Source organism: Mytilus galloprovincialis, chromosome 3, assembly GCF_965363235.1.
Source record: "Mytilus galloprovincialis chromosome 3, xbMytGall1.hap1.1, whole genome shotgun sequence".
NCBI lineage: Eukaryota > Metazoa > Mollusca > Bivalvia > Mytilida > Mytilidae > Mytilus > Mytilus galloprovincialis.
The window spans coordinates 46,397,414-46,414,546 of NC_134840.1; the positions used below are offsets into that span (position 1 = coordinate 46,397,414).

Consider the following 17,133-nt stretch of genomic DNA (forward strand, 5'->3'; position numbering starts at 1 on the left):
ATTGTTGAAGGCCATATAATGACCTAAAGTTGTTAACTATTGTGTCATTTGGTCTCTTGTGATGAGTTTTGTCATTGGCAATCATACCACATCTTTTTTATATACATGTATACTCTGAGGAATATAAAAATCTGAAAGTTTTCCTGATAATATAAACTAGAGGCTCTCAAGAGCCTGTATCGCTCACCTGATTTTACTTGGGTTTTTGAAATCATATAAAAAAATATAAAATTTGGCTAAAAGTAACAACACTTGGCCAGCACCTCATAAGGAAAGGAACATTCATGCTATGTTTCATTTCATTCAATTCAGTGGTTTTTTAGAAGAAGACTTTTGTATGAATTTCCCCATAGGGTCCTATGTTTAACTAAGTCCCCCTACTGGCGGCCATCTTGGATGTTGCAATGGTGACAAAGTAACAACACTTGGTCAGCACCTCATAAGGAACATTCATGCCATGTTTGGTCTCATTCCATTTAGTGTTTCACTAAAAGAAGACATTTGTATGTATTTCCTGTAGGGTCCTATGTTAAACTAAGTCCCCTGCTGGCGGCCATCTTGGATGATGGATCAGCTACAAAGTAACAACACTTGGTCAACACCTCATAAGGAACATTCATGCCATGTTTGGTTTCATTCCATTCAGTGGTTCTCTAAAAGAAGACATTTGTATATATTTCCCATAGGGTCCTATGATAAACTAAGTCCCCTGCTGGCGGCCATCTTGGATGAAGGATCGGCTACAAAGTTACAACACTTGGTCAGCACCTCATAAGGAACATTCATGCTATGTTTGGTTTCATTCCATTCAGTGGTTCTCTAAAAGAAGTCATTTGTATGCATTTCCCATAGGGTCCTATGTTAAACTAAGTCCCCCGCTGGCGGCCATCTTGGATGATGGATCGGCTACAAAGTAACAACACTTGGTCAGCACCTCATAAGGACATTCATGCCATGTTTGGTTTCATTCCATTCAGTGGTTCTCTAAAAGAAGTCATTTGTATGCATTTCCCATAGGGTCCTATGTTAAACTAAGTCCCCTGCTGGCGGCCATCTTGGATGATGGATTGGCTACAAAGTAACAACACTTGGTCAGCACCTCATAAGGAACATTCATGCCATGTTTGGTTTCATTCCATTTAGTGGTTCTCTAAAAGAAGTCATTTGTATGCATTTCCCATAGGGTCCTATGTTAAACTAAGTCCCCCGCTGGCGGCCATCTTGGATGATGGATCGGCTACAAAGTTACAACACTTGGTCAGCACCTCATAAGGAACATTCATGCCATGTTTGGTTTCATTCCATTCAGTGGTTCTCTAGAAGAAGTTCAAAATGTAAAAAGTTAACGACGATGATGACGACGGACGACGACGGACGCCAAGTGATGAGAAAAGCTCACTTGAGCTAAAAAGAAGATTTGGTATGATTGTCAATGAAACAACTCTCAACAAGATGGGTATAAAAATACTAGTATTTCACATTTTTCATGTCGGAGTCTTTTATAGCCTACTATACAGTTTGGATTTTCTTATTGATTAATGCCGTACTGTGGCCTACAGTTTCTGTTATCTACTGAATTACTCTGGTGGAATGTTCTCTCATTAACAACCATACCACATCTCCTTATTTATGAAATGACTAAAAACAGATAACAACAGGATTTTCTTCCAGTGAACCAATTCTTTTTTTAATTCAATAACAATTAACCCTTCAATTTCAACAGTCTGTAGAAAGTTTTCTGATGCCGTGTTACATTACACTATCTCCTGCTGAGATGAATTAATTGGTTAAACTGACTAGAAAGATGAAGAGAATCTAGTATGGGTCAATAGATGTTATAGGAGGTTTTAAGAATAGTTGGCACTGATTTTTTGATAATCTATATGTGACCCACAAAAATCAATCAATAGTCTAGAATACAGCTTACACAAACTATTATTTTATTGCTGCATTGCTACAATGGAAATTGGAAGTTATATCCCAGAATCAAGGATATCAATGAGCCAAAGTTACTGAAAACAATAAACAACAGGTATTTTTTCTGTGACCTTCACCTCCACGTGGTAATTTAATTGCATTGATGGCTTTAACATTCTACATTACAACCAGATGCTCCGCAGGGCGCAGCTTTATATGACCGCAGAGGTTGAACCCTGAAAGGTTGGGGCAAGTATGGACACAACATTCAAGCTGGATTCAGCTCTAAATTTGGATTGTGATTAAATAGTTGACACAGCATAGGTTTTGGACACAGAATGAATGTGGTCTAATGAACTTAAAATAATTTTTTTGCCTTTGAGCAATCACTATGCTGTTGAATATTAATCCTCTCAAAAAAATGTTGGAAGAAATTTTCTTTTTATTTATGAAATCTGAAATGAGAAAAATTTAACCCCCCCCACCACCACCATTTTTTTTTCACATCCCCCTTTCCCTTTTTTCAAAACTGATCTCAATTCAAATTTCTAATGGAGTTTGCAACAATAACTACTCATTTAAATACATCATAAAATATTAAAATGTAACAAAAAGTGCTTGTTATCACTGAATGGTAAAGATTGTTTTTATTTATCAGTTGGTAGTAAAAGTGAATATACATTGTGTATTGTATAAAACAATGATTTAAGTTGATTCAACTACTATTATGGACAAAGAAAGATAACTCCAATCAATTGAAAATTTCTTGCTATTGCACAATATTGTGCAATTAGATATTTCTTGCTATCGTGCAATACTGTGTAATTGAAAATATTTGCTATTGCACAATACTGTGCAATTGAAGATTTCTTGCTATTGCGCAATACTGTGCAATTGAAAATTTCTTGCTATTGCACAATACTGTGCAATTGAAGATTTCTTGCTATTGCTGAATACTGTGCAATTGAAAATTTCTTGCTATTGCACAATACTTAATATAATTATTTTGGATCCTGATTTGAACCAACTTGAAAACTGGGCCCATAGTCAAAAATCTAAGTACATGATTAAATTCAGCATATCAAAAAAGCCAAAGAATTCAATTTTTGTTAAAATCAAACTTAGTTTAATTTTGGACCCTTTGGTATTTAATGTAGACCAATTTGAAAACAGGACTAAAAATTAAGAATCTACATACACAGTTAGATTTGGCATATCAAAGAACCCCAATTATTCAATTTTTGATGAAATCAAACAAAGTTTAATTTTGGACCCCGATTTGGACCAACTTGAAAACTGGGCCAATAATCAAAAATCTAAGTACATTTTTAGATTCAGCATATCAAAGAACCCCAAGGATTCATTTTTTGTTAAAATCAAACTAAGTTTAATTTTGGACCCTTTGGACCTTAATGTAGACCAATTGGAAAACGGGACCAAAAATTAAGAATCTACATACACAGTAAGATCCGGCATATCAAAGAACCCCAATTATTCAATTTTTGATGAAATCAAACAAAGTTCAATTTTGGACCCTTTGGGCCCCTTATTCCTAAACTGTTGGGACCAAAACTCCCAAAATCAAACCCAACCTTCCTTTTATGGTCATAAACCTTGTGTTTAAATTTCAAAGATTTCTATTTACTTATACTAAAGTTATGGTGCGAAAACCAAGAATAATGCTTACTTGGCCCCTTTTTGGCCCCTAATTCCTAAACAGTTCAGACCTTAACTCCCAAAATCAATCCCAACCTTCCTTTTGTGGTCATAAACCTTGTGTTTAAATTTCATTGATTTCTATTTACTTATACTAAAGTTATTGTGCGAAAACCAAGAATAATGCTTATTTGGACCCTTTTTTGGTCCCTAATTCCTAAACTGTTTAAACTAAAACTCCCAAAATCAATCCCAACCTTCCTTTTGTTGTCATAAACCTTGTGTCAAAATTTCATAGATTTCTATTTACTTAAACTAAAGTTATAGTGCGAAAACCAAGAAAATGCTTATTATGGCCCTTTTCGGCCCCTAATTCCTAAAATTTTGGGACCAAAACTCCCAAAATCAATCCCAACCTTCCTTTTGTGGTTATAAACCTTGTGTTAAAATTTCTATTCACTTTTACTAAAGTTAGAGTGTGAAAACTAAAAGTATTCGGACGACGACGACGCAAGACGACGACGCCAACGTGATAGCAATATACGACGAAAAATTAAAATTTTTGTGGTCGTATAAAAATTGTAAAAAATTGATTTGTTGAAAATTAGTGACTGCAAGGTTTTGCTAACATACTACATGTGTACTCTAATTCTTACATGCTTTGCATATCTACAATAAAATTGAGGATTGGTCTGTTAAATTTTTTTCTCCCTTGCAAACTTTGATATACCATGTTGCTGGAACTACTTTTGTAACATATGTGAATACTTTATCATTTTCACTGTGATCTATTTCCAATAGATACAAAATGCATGCATGGTATAAATGTAGTCCAGAAAAAATTTATAATTAAAAACAAGAGTGAATGTCTCACCAGCTTATTTTTCAATTATTATTAAACAATAATGCTGAGGTGAAGGTCAAATGAACCCTATTGAATATCAATCAGATTCTAAGAATAACCCCTTCTATTTCCTGATTTCAAATTTTACTGTTGAAGAAAATATCAAACACTGTTTTCAAATCAGTTTTTAATGATAATAACAACAGTATATATATTTACTAAACAACAACAACAAATTAAAAATAAAATAATATTAATTTGTGTTTGTTTTAAAAACTATAAAAGATTTATTATTGTACAAAATGTTTATCATAGTCCATAGATCAGTCTAAAATCCTTGATTTTTACCCTAAATACTTGAAAACATATGAAACTGACTAATTATATGTGTAACATATCTAATATAACTGTCCTCATAATTGCAGAATAGTGAATATCTACCTTATACATCTTATAAAGCTTAGCACTATCAATTATTTGTTAAATTATTTCTTCAAGGCCAAAATACCCGAGTAAAAACAAATGTAATACAAAAATAAGAATTTGGCCAAAAAACAGTTTTTTTTCTTTTAAAACACCCATATGTCTTAAAATCATACTGGTAATTGAAATTTAGGCCAAAATTAAACCATATATAAAATATTATGGCTAAATCAATGTCTAATGCATCATAATAGCTCATTAATTCTTAGGTGGATCCAGGGGGGGGGGGGGGGGGGGGGGGGGCTTTTGTGGGAAAAAAATGGTTGATTATATAGGGAATCACTGAAGCATGACTGGAGCGCCCCTCTCCCCCCTTTAGGTCAGTCAGCAGGACCACCTTATGAAAAGTTCTGGATCTGCCACTGGTTATATATCTGAAAAATAACCTAAAACTTACAATTTAATAATATTTAGTGATGCTTGAAATGAATATTGAAAATGCTATTGTTTAAACAAAATGTTTAAGATTGTTGGTCAACTTTTTTAGGAGAATTTAATTAAACCTTTCAAAAAAGTGAAAAATTTAGGTAAAATTCAACTACATTTTAGGAAAGGGTATATTGTTTTCTATAGACACATCCTTCAAGCTATAATATTTCATATCTATTACAATCTTTGAATTTATTACAATCTGTGAACTTATCTCAAGAAATGCTGTGTAGTTTGTTAATTTGGGCAGGTGAAAATTTAATAATTCAGAAGGAAAAAAATGTAGGACTTTTTTTTCATAATAGCAAATACAATGTATAAAAATATGTTTGTTTGTAATTACATCTATATCTTGCAAAGGGATTTATTCCATACAGATTTATACTTTACGATTATTTTAAAAAAAATCTATAAATTATTGCAAAAGTTAACAAGCCAATTGGAAGTAAAAGTGACTTTTTCAAAAATTATTTGCTTTATTACATAATGAAAAGTTAAACATTTGACCATGTAGTCTGGTTATCAATAGTTCTATAAAATCAAAGAAAACAATATAAGTGTATAATTTATATATAAAAAAAATTTATCACAGACATTAAAACAATTATATCACAGACATTAACATAATACTCTTCACTGTACTACAATGTTTTCACAATTATTTCAATATGAAATATTATACCATTAGAGTTGTCATTTTTTTTATCAGTTAAGTTTGTATTTAAATATTGGTGTCAGATGGTTTTGTACACAAAATACATTCTTACATTATTATACATGTAGTTTCTGCTTTATCTATCTGATTGTATATACTTGACCAAAACAATACACCTGAGCACTTTATAGAAAAAGGGTAACAGATCTTTAAAACTAATTAATCAAAAAATTCATAGAGAGAGTACAAAAGACCACATCAACCACCTATAACTAACGCCTCTCAAAATAATCAACATACAAACATCTATAAAACAATAACTAAGGTTACACATATATCCTTTCTAAAGGTATTTAAAAAGAAACGCTCATTCATCTCCTGTACATTATGAACACAAAGTGAGAAAGATAAATGCCATTTTCTGGTGAACTAAGCTTTGTTTTGACACAAAAAGATATGTCTCCTTAATTCTTCTGAGGCAAGTCTATCATGATTCATTCCATTCCAATGCAAACTGTATGAGCTTTTCTATTGGGAATCAGTTAGGTTTTTCTCAAACCATTGTGAATAAAATTAGAAGTGCAGAACTAAAATGAAGTCATTTTCTAGTTTAATTCAATTGCTTATAATTTGTCAAATGTGAGACATTTTGTATGAAAACTTTTATGATTAATTGATTGTTGGTATTTTAATGCCACTTTTAAGTGCCACTTTTGGGCTATTTCGTTGCAGTTAGTTTTTTACTGGTGAAGGAAGCCAGAATGCAGTGAGAAAATCATGACCTTCCTTAGGAAAAGTGACAATCCTAGTCAAATCAGATTTGAGTCAAGTGCACTTGCACGAGTGGAATTCGAACTCACAACCTCACTGTAGACTGACTAGTGATTGCAGTAGTAGAACAACTTAAACCACTTGGCCCCTGAAGATCTTCACAAATTAACAGGAGACAAACCATTTTTCTGCTCACATACAATGTGGGGACATATAACAAAATGGTTTAGAAAATATACATCTCTTCTAAAGACAACATTAGAATTTAGCTATGAATGATAAACTCTGATGACTTCTGTAATGTCTTTTCTACAGATGGGACAGGCATCTTTTCTGTTTAGTAACATCTTTGTACACTCATAACAAGCTACTAAATGATGACATGGACATATTACACTGTTCCTTGATCTATCCATACATATAGCACATTCTTCTGTAAACATAAATTAGTAAGATTAAGTTGATCCTTATCTTATGGTTAACTTAGCTATTCTCATGTTGAAGACTTACTCTAACTGGTATTTACAGCCAATAGTCACATTCCAATATACAATAGTTCCAAGCTTTACTAATATTCTGCAGAACTTTTGAACAGTTAGTTGGAACTTTTTTCTGAACCACATTAAAATAACAACCAGATGCTCTGCAGGGCACAGCTTTATACGACCGCAGAGGTTGAACTCTGAACGGTTGGGGCAAATATGGACACAACATTCAAGCTGGATTCAGCTCTAAATTTGGATTGTGCAATTGAGCAATTCACTATGCTGTTGAATATTAATCCTCTCAAAAAAATGTTGGAAGAAATTTTCTTTTTATTTATGAAATCTGAAATGAGAAAAATCCCCCCCCCCCCCCCCCCATTTTTTTATCACATTCCCCCTTCCCTTATTCCAAAACTGCTCTCAATTCAAATTACTAATGGAGTTTGCAACAATAACTACTCATTTAAATACATCATAAAATATTAAAATGTAAAAAAAAGTGCTTGTTATCACTGAATGGTAAAGATTGTTTTAATTTATCAGTTGGTAGTAAAAGTAAATATATACATTGTATATTGTATAAAACAATGATTTAAGTTGATTCAACTACTATTCTGGACAAAGAAAGATAACTCCAATTGAAAACTTCTTGCTATTGCACAATATTGTGCAATTAGATATTTCTTGCTATTGTGCAATACTGTGCAATTCAAAATACCTGCTATGCACAATACTGTGCAATTGAAGATTTCTTGCTATTGTGCAATACTGTGCAATTGAAAATTTCTTGCTATTGCACAATACTGTGCAATTGAAGATTTCTTACTATTGCTGAATACTGTGCAATTGAAAATTTCTTGCTATTGCACAATACTTAATATAATAATTTTGGATCCTGATTTGGAACAACTTGAAAACTGGGCCCATAATCAAAAATCTAAGTACATATTTAGATTCAGTATATCAAAGAAGCCCAAGAATTCAATTTTTGTTAAAATCAAACTTAGTTTAATTTTGGACCCTTTGGACTTTAATGTAGACCAATTTGAAAACGGGACCAAAACTTACATTTCTACATACACAGTTAGATTTGGCATATCAAAGAACCCCAATTATTCAATTTTTGATGAAATCAAACAAAGTTTAATTTTGGAACCCCCGATTTGGACCAACTTGAAAACTGGGCCAATAATCAAACATCTAAGTACATTTTTAGATTCAGCATATCAAAGAACCCCAAGGATTCAATTTTTGTTAAAATCAAACTAAGTTTAATTTTGGACCCTTTGGACCTTAATGTAGACCAATTTGAAACCCGGAACAAAAATTAAGAATCTACATACACAGTTAGATTCAGCATATCAAAGAACCCCAATTATTCAATTTTTGATGAAATTAAACAAAGTTTATTTGTAGACCCTTTGGCCCCTTATTCCTAAACTGTTGGGACCAAACTCCCAAAATCAAACCCAACCTTCCTTTTATGGTCATAAACCTTGTGTTTAAATTTCATAAATTTATATTTACTTTTACTAAAGTTATGGTGCGAAAAATAAGAAAAATGCTTATTTGGGCCCCTTTTTGGCACCTAATTCCTAAACTGTTGGGATCTCAACTCCCAAAATCAATCCCAATCTTTCTTTTGTGTTGATAAACCTTGTGTTTAAATTTCAATGATTTCTATTTACTTATACTAAAGTTATTGTGCAAAAACCAAGAATAATGCTTATTTGGACCCTTTTTTGGCCCCTAATTCCTAAACAGTTGGAACCAAAACACCCAAAATCAATCCCAACCTTCCTTTTGTGGTCATAAACCTTGTGTCAAAATATCATTCATTTCTATTTACTTAAAACTAAAGTTATAGTGCGAAAACCTAGAAAATGCTTATTTGGGCCCTTTTTGGTCCCTAATTCCTAAACTGTTGGGACCAAAACTTCCAAAATCAATCCCAGCCTTTCTTTTATGGTCATAAACCTTGTGTTTAAATTTCATACATATCTATTTACTTAAACTAAAGTTATAGTGCAAAAACCAAAAGTATTCGGACGACGACGACGACGCTAAAGCCAATGTGATACCAATATACGACCAAAAAATTTTCAATTTTTGCGGTCGTATAAAAATTATTAGTATACAGACGACCAAATAGTAAGGTTATTCTGTTGTAAAATCTGATTCTGAAATCCAAGAAGAAGGGATAATCAAAGTGCTTGTAAGTACTGAAAGGTAAAGATTGCATTAATTCATAAGTGGGAAGTAAAATTAAATATTGCATTGTCAATAAAGCTGATTTGAATTACAATATTCTGGATAATGGGAGATAACTCCAATTTTAAAAAGATGACTTTAACAAGGACATCATTTATATTTTTAACAGATATCAGATTCCTACATCTTGCAAAAGAGATGTTTTTTTCTTGACAGGTGCAACATAATTTTGTAACTTGAATATCAGAGCATATATTGCATTGATAAATTTCTGGAAATGTTCATGATTAGGATGTACATTAATGTTATAATCAATGCACTTTATTTTGTGTATCGTAAAGGTAGTGATAAGCATTGTAAGATGTAGATATCAAGCCAGTAATATAGGGTTTTGTTTACATTTTATGCAATCTTTACCCAAAAACATGTCTAAATATTTTTTTTTTTGTTATATACAAAATGATGAAAATAGATTTTTGACTGTAAAATACTTATTGGTAATAATTAATTTACCTTTTTTAGTTTCTTTGACAGTGACAACACTGCCCCCATGACCTCCTGGCTCTAGGGTCAAACTTGGAATGGTTTTCTCATATAGACACCCCATACCAGATGAGTTCAATATTCTTTCTAAACAAGCTGAAATAGGAATAATTCTTCACTCATTTTCATTGCTTTTATTTAACTATTTTCCACTCAAAACTGTTTGATGCTACTGTATAGCATATTGTTTTAAGGTTGTAAATTTTTACAGTATTGGTTTTAAAAATAATGCCCATTTTTAAGGTGTGTATACATTTTTGTAAGTTACAAATTTTGAAACATATCAAATGTTTTTATTAGTTATTGATCTGTAGATCAAAATAAAGACATTCATACAAATAAAAGCAAACTCAGAAATATTTCATGTCGGTAATATATGCCTCACTTTTGCTGGTGGTAAAATATTTGGAATAAAGGGCCAACCAATAGTAAAATCATAATAAATTCAACCTATATGAACTATTTCTATTATAATCAGTCAAAGATGGTTATTCTTTTGTATGGTACTTCTCTAGGTCAAGAAAAATATTTGCTGTCCCTGTCTTGAAAAAAAATATTAAAATTTAATTATTTGGTGTGTTTCTGTAGATAAAAAGAAAGAATTGAGTTTTGTTACATCAAGTAATCCCATTTAAAATGACATTTTCCATCACTTCCAACAGTTATTTGTGTATGCAGACTACAAATAAATTTTTAGACTTTTGTATAATATTGAATCCATTTGTATGATTACTAAACAAATTCAATAATTTTAATTTTTCATCTTTTAAAATTGACTTTCAACAAATTAGTATCATGGTTTATGTTTCCATGTTTAAATGACAAGTTTGTAAACATCTTTTTTGTACTATTGCAATTTCACAATCTTTTGTATTTATTCTACAATAAGAACCTGTTTTCAATGACCTTATTTACACAGCTTTATTTATTTCAAATCTGAGGGTAATTGATATTGGGACAACTAATACCTAAAATCTGTGTACCTTTAGCATTATAGACCTATTAATAGTACATTAAAAAAGAAATTTACAACTGTTTAAGAACGTACATTAAAATTGGCAGAATTCCTATGGTGATTTGGTCTATATGCTTAAATAAGCAAAAACAAACCTCCCTTGAAGTTGATTGGCCATGCAGTACAAGTATCAAGTTTTCAAATTACTTTGTCATTTTTGTTTTTAAACTATCAAGTTCACTTTATATAAAAAGAGATGATATACCTTTCTTTCTTTCTTCTCTCTGCTGATCTGATAAAATCAAAGGTTGTGCACCAGATCTAAAGAATAGTACTTTCCCCATCTTTTCCAACATTTCTCTTACTATGAAAAAAAATATAAATTGGTGAAACAGCAAAAAAAATATTTGAAAAATACCTTTACATTTTTGTTAATTTTATGCCTGAATCACTAGTACATAAAATTTACTGCAATTTATCAATTTCTATTTGATATGCATGGCTTTAATATATAATCTATCCCCTCTATCCATGACCATGGATTTTCATGAAAAAAATGAATCCAAATGAATAATCTAAGAGACAAATCTAGTACAGAAAATTATCCATAAAAAGGAATTTCGTTATGAGGATTGAGTTGGAGCGCACTTAACATCAGACTAGAAAATCAACAAATAAAGTGTTACTTTACTACCTTTGGTTACATTTCTTTGAGAGGTATGTTGACAAGGAGTAAGTTCTACTTCTGGTATAGTAAATACTGGATACAGGAACCTTAATCCAATACATCTCTGTAAACATACAAAAACATCACTTTAGAAGAAGGATACAAAGAGCAGATACAATATTACTTAGCAGCATATGCATCACACAATCCTTACATTTTTTAGGACAATTTTAATTTTATTTACCTGTGAGAATCCATGATTTTGAAAAAGGGATGGGTCCTCAGAAAGACAATGTTAGGAGTGGAATTTGTATGAATTTTTGTAGCTCAATTTGAGCCCCCAGTCCCACCTTAATCAGCCTCAGCCTCTGATTCTAGATTCTATTTTTATTGAATGTTAGAAATCTATATAAGATTGTAGAAAGAATTGTCAAGTTGCTTGCATTGAATGTCCTAGAAATCCAGCTGGCTTACAAATTTTTCATCTTCAGTCATATTTATTATCATTTTCATATTTTCCCCCAAATAAAATGATCTTCTCAAATCCAAATTTTCAATGATCCCTTCATGGCTATCTGTCTTCTAACTACATTCAACTATTTATAAAATACGATGACAGAGGTGACATGTTTTTGAACAGTCAACTATTTTTATCTAAAGCAGTACACTCCATTGTTAGACATTTAGGAAATAGGATAAGACAATGTACAAAATTCTACAACTATTACAGAAATGTATTGTCTGAATTTTTCAACAATCATTTTAATTAAGATGTTGGAATCAAAAGCTGATGTGATTTTCTGACATTTTTTGATTTTTTCATAGCCTTTGGAAGAAAAATGCAATATCTTTAATTCAAAATTTTTAAGAAACTGTTAAATAGGAAAATCCATCACATCAAATTTATCCTGGATCATAATTATTCATCAATAATCAAAAGAAAAAAAAAATAAATCCAATATGTCTTTTTTTTCTAAAAAGTATATTTTTATACAGTAAAATCAAAACAAAGATTGAGGGTCAACAAATGCTTTGTTCAATATACTTCAATACCTCTTTGCCTTGAACTTTACAGAAAACATCATCAACTTTAAGTCTTAGTGAATTTGTACATATTATTGCCTCTGGTTTGCAGGAGTAAGTTATTCCTGAAAAAAGAAATGATGTATGTCAAATAGATATAGTATAGTTCATTAATCATTTAATTCTCAATTCCATTTTAGGAGGAAATATTGAAAAAAAGTTGAAGACATCACAGTCACATGACAAAATTATATCTATGAGCTTATCGAAAAAAAACATTCAGTCAATCAGAAGGTATGTTGCATCCAAAATTTAATCATAATACTATGAACTAAAAGACTTATCTTATAAATCTGTGTCTTTTTGGTCTTCTATTTTAGTCATATACTAAAATAAAATGCTAGTTTGGATTTAACATCTGATGTCTAATTTTAATTGTATTATTTGTTTTTTGTGTACAAATTGAGTTATTTGGACAGGGTTCGATACTAATACACAATTTGATCGCCCAAAGTCAAGAACTTTTCAGTATTTTTTTGTCTTAGTACCCACATCTTTAATTTGGTGTGATGTGTCTAAGGATGTATGTGTTGATTTATTCACAACTTGTCAAATTGTATAATATCTCTTAGATTTTAATTCTTTATGAAACATGCTTTGATTTAACATTGATGTTTACTGTACATCTCCCTTAATCATATTATAAAAAAATACAAAGAAAATAAACATTAATAGTAACATACTTTCCATTAATTCATTTTTAATGCTTAAATCTTCAATGACACATTCAAATATATAATCTGCATCATTTACTGTTTCTTCTAGTCTACTCATACACAACACTGGTCCCTTAAAAAAAGAAAACAAAGCATAAATTGTTGCAAATTCATTCATTCATCACTGTTATTAGATCTTTCAGTGTTGTTTTTATCAGTACATGTATTAATATTGATTTTGTTCACAATTATTAAAACCAATCATACTATATAGTTATAAGAACTTTGAATATAATTCTAATCAGTTTAAATATTGATTTTGTTAAGATTCATTATTTGGTTATAAGGTCAAATAAAAATATATGTGTGGTTCCAGTTACCCTACCGTCCCTACTTTTTTGTCTTAAAAATAGCCTACCCTAAAGATTTTATTGTCATTTTTCATCAAGCACTGTTAAAGTCATAATATTGCTCCCATAGACTCAATGTAAAAAAAAACATAAAATAAAAAAAAATCCTTACCTACCTACCCTAACTTATTTTCAGATGTAACTGGAACCACACATACTATTTTATTTGGCCTAAGGTTCTTATGTCAATTCAAATTCTTTTGAATCATGAAGTAAAAAAATCTCATCAAGTTATTTGTGCTATGATAAATTAAAGAAGTAGTGCTTAATCTCTTTATCAATTCAGATTCATTAAATATATTAACCTCTTATAGATCTGTAGATAAAATCATTGGATTGTTTGTAGATTATGAACTTTAAAGTTCTGATCAAAGCAACACAAAATGAAATCAAAAGAAGCACCATCAAATGAAGATCCAAATCCTATTATTTTTACATCCTATTTCAATTCAATTTCTTACAATATAATTATTGGTTAGAAGAAGTCCCTCATTCCGTAGTTCTTTTTTGTCATTCTCCATTCTACCATAGACACTGTTCAGGGATCCAATGTTCACATCATGTATCTTTACTCTGTGTCCATAGTAAGCCATTTCACCTGGAATCATATAATATTTAGATCACATTTTATTCTGCAAAATTCAATTCATTGACCAATTTTTTTGGAAGCAAAATTATCTATAAAAACTCTGATTGTAGAAACCACATGGCTCAACTGAATAAGATTTAATAAATGTATTGGGATAACTCTTTCAAGGATTTGGTAGCATTTGTTTTTGCTATCTCGGTTCAAGTGTAATCTAAATAATATAGTTTGAATCTATTAAAGAGTACAATGTATATGTTTGAAAATAAGAACTCCAAAGATTTTTATATGACCACGAAAAATTACCTATTCTTATTTTCATAAAGGATCAGACAAAAGTTGTTGCAATTTTTCATTTAAATTTTCATGTGATTCTGTAAATTCTCTATGGACTGTGTCAAATTCTTTTTAGTAGACTTATTAGCTCTCTATAGCATATAACATTGTAGCTACATTTTCTTCATTTCCTCAGTCCATATTGTAAAGTTGAATATGTTAATGACTCATTTCAAAGCTGACATTTTCATATATATATATATATATATATATATATATATATATATATATATATATATCAAACGTCTGAATAATAGTCAACGATTTTCCCCACGTGGGAGCTGGATCGTTACAAGTAACGATACATGTACACAATAAAATAAATTATATAAACGCCTAAAAAGTGTACATAACAACACCAATGATATAAAAAGGAACTATAAATGTAATTATTTATAAATATTTCGGATAACAGATATCCTTCGTCAGTCAGATTCTGATGTTAAATGAATCATCTTTAAGTCTTCTTAGATTAAACTTTTACTAAATCTTGAAATTTATACAATAAAAAAGGCAAACCGAACATCAGTTAAGACGCTTGCACCATTCTAAAAATTTGTTGAATATGACATAGGTTATATGACTAATTACATCAGAGAGTTCACATATATGCTTTAAATAAAAATAATAATGTGCGATGTGAACTAGCACAATTTTAAAGCTTTAACGGTGTCGATATTATGATGTTACAAGAAAGATTGCGTCAATAAGAATTCCAAATAAACAGCACTGAACGGTCTAAATTTCTAAATATTTCAGATTTGACAACTGTAGTGTAGTTACATTAGAGTCTGCGATGTTTAAAACAAACGGCCGTTAAAATATAATAACAAATTTTGACTAAAGTAAAATGCCTTTTTTATTGTATAAATTTCAAGATTTAGTAAAAGTTTAATCTAAGAAGACTTAAAGATGATTCATTTAACATCAGAATCTGACTGACGAAGGATATCTGTTATCCGAAATATTTATAAATAATTACATTTATACATTGTAGTTCCTTTTTATATCATTGGTGTTGTTATGTACACTTTTTAGGCGTTTATATATATATATATATATATATATATATATATATATATATATATATATATATATATATATATATATATATATATATATATATATATATATATATATATATATATATATATATATATATATATTGTTAAATTTTAAGGTCACCTTAGAGATTTGAATTTTCTAAAATTTGGTAAACTCTGAAGGGAGATGCTGATGTGTCTGCAATGTTAAAAAAATATATCTTATTTGCAATCAATGAAATTACATGTATCTGGAAATTCAGTTCTTTAAAAGCATTTAATAACTACAGTTTTTATCATTTACGACTGCAAAAAAATTTTGGGATTGTGTAATGGTAGATATCGTCTGCACCATCTGAGTCGTCTAAAGACATATTGGTTTCCGGACAATAACTTTAGTTTACGTTAATAGATCTCTTTGAAATTTTATAAGAAGGTTCAATACCACAAAAGGAAGGTTGGGATTGATTTTTGGGATGATGGTCCCAACCATTTAGGAATTAAGGGCCCAAAAGGGGCCCAAAACCAGCATTTTTTGATTTTTTTTCATAAAAAGTTGATGTCACAATTGAAAATGTTTGACACCAAAAAAGAAAAGTACATGTAATTGTTGCATGAATATTTTGTCAATAGTTAAGTCTCCAGATTCTTAATTTACATAAGGGATATGTATTACATATAGTTATTATCACATACATGTACCATTCAAGCTCCAGACCATTTAACAATACGACTATTTGGAAATCTGCACCAGTTGAACTACATGAACTATTGATATGTCAATGCAAACAACAATTCCATTGGGGCGTAATTCCTATTTTATTTTCAAATCAATATTTTACAGGAATTTTTTAGATGTCCAGTAATGGCAGACAAATAGCGATAAGTTCTTATTCTTTAAGTTTCTAGCGATCCTTCAATTATTAAAGATTATTCGATCCTTCAATTATTAAAGATTATTCGCTGTATAACCATGTGATAACAGAACTGTGAATTTATTACAAGCACTGCCATAAAGCATAAAATAAATTACAAAGATTTAGATGTAAGTATACCAGACTTTTAATAAATCTTCATTTACATAATAATACATTATGGTGACAGTTTATTTTCTTATCCCAGTAAACGGGCAAGTTATCATGGTTATGCCTTATGGTGTTAAAAAAATATTGAAAATTAATAATAATATACCTGCAATCTTTATGCCAAGTAATCCGGCACCTATGATTGCGATTTTCATTATTTTTGTATTGTTTTGTGACCTACAGAGTGCCAGAATTGTTTACTACATATTTGTGTATTGTTTGTTTACTTCAGTGTCCACCATTTTTAATTTATTACCTCCCTTAATAGGGAGAACTACTTGAGAAGTATTTTTCTTTTATTAACTTTTTTTCCGAATT

General features: G+C 30.4%; 1 protein-coding gene across 1 annotated transcript; it reads right to left on the reverse strand.

Annotated features, from left to right (window-relative positions):
* Nucleotides 1–4,435: 4,435 nt before the first annotated feature.
* LOC143068121 (3-hydroxybutyryl-CoA dehydrogenase-like) lies at nucleotides 4,436–17,079 on the reverse strand. The gene is made up of 8 exons (XM_076241922.1): nucleotides 16,922–17,079; nucleotides 14,227–14,363; nucleotides 13,383–13,488; nucleotides 12,670–12,764; nucleotides 11,644–11,740; nucleotides 11,215–11,313; nucleotides 9,965–10,090; nucleotides 4,436–7,188 (listed from the first exon to the last, which is right to left on the reverse strand). The coding sequence occupies exons 1-8, from the start codon at nucleotides 16,968–16,970 to the stop codon at nucleotides 7,025–7,027; spliced, it is 873 nt and encodes a 290-aa protein (XP_076098037.1). The 5' UTR covers nucleotides 16,971–17,079; the 3' UTR covers nucleotides 4,436–7,024.
* Between the last annotated feature and the right edge of the window lie 54 nt (nucleotides 17,080–17,133).

Bases quoted from the DNA above. Each gene is read 5' to 3' on its own strand.
- LOC143068121 (XM_076241922.1), bottom strand. From the start codon at position 16,970: ATGAAAATCGCAATCATAGGTGCCGGATTACTTGGCATAAAGATTGCA. The intron at 14,364-16,921 runs GTATATTATTAT...ATATGATTCCAG, and splicing joins ACTTGGCATAAAGATTGCAG to GTGAAATGGCTTACTATGGA. The intron at 11,314-11,643 runs GTAGTAAAGTAA...TTTTTTTCATAG, and splicing joins TCAAAGAAATGTAACCAAAG to TAAGAGAAATGTTGGAAAAG.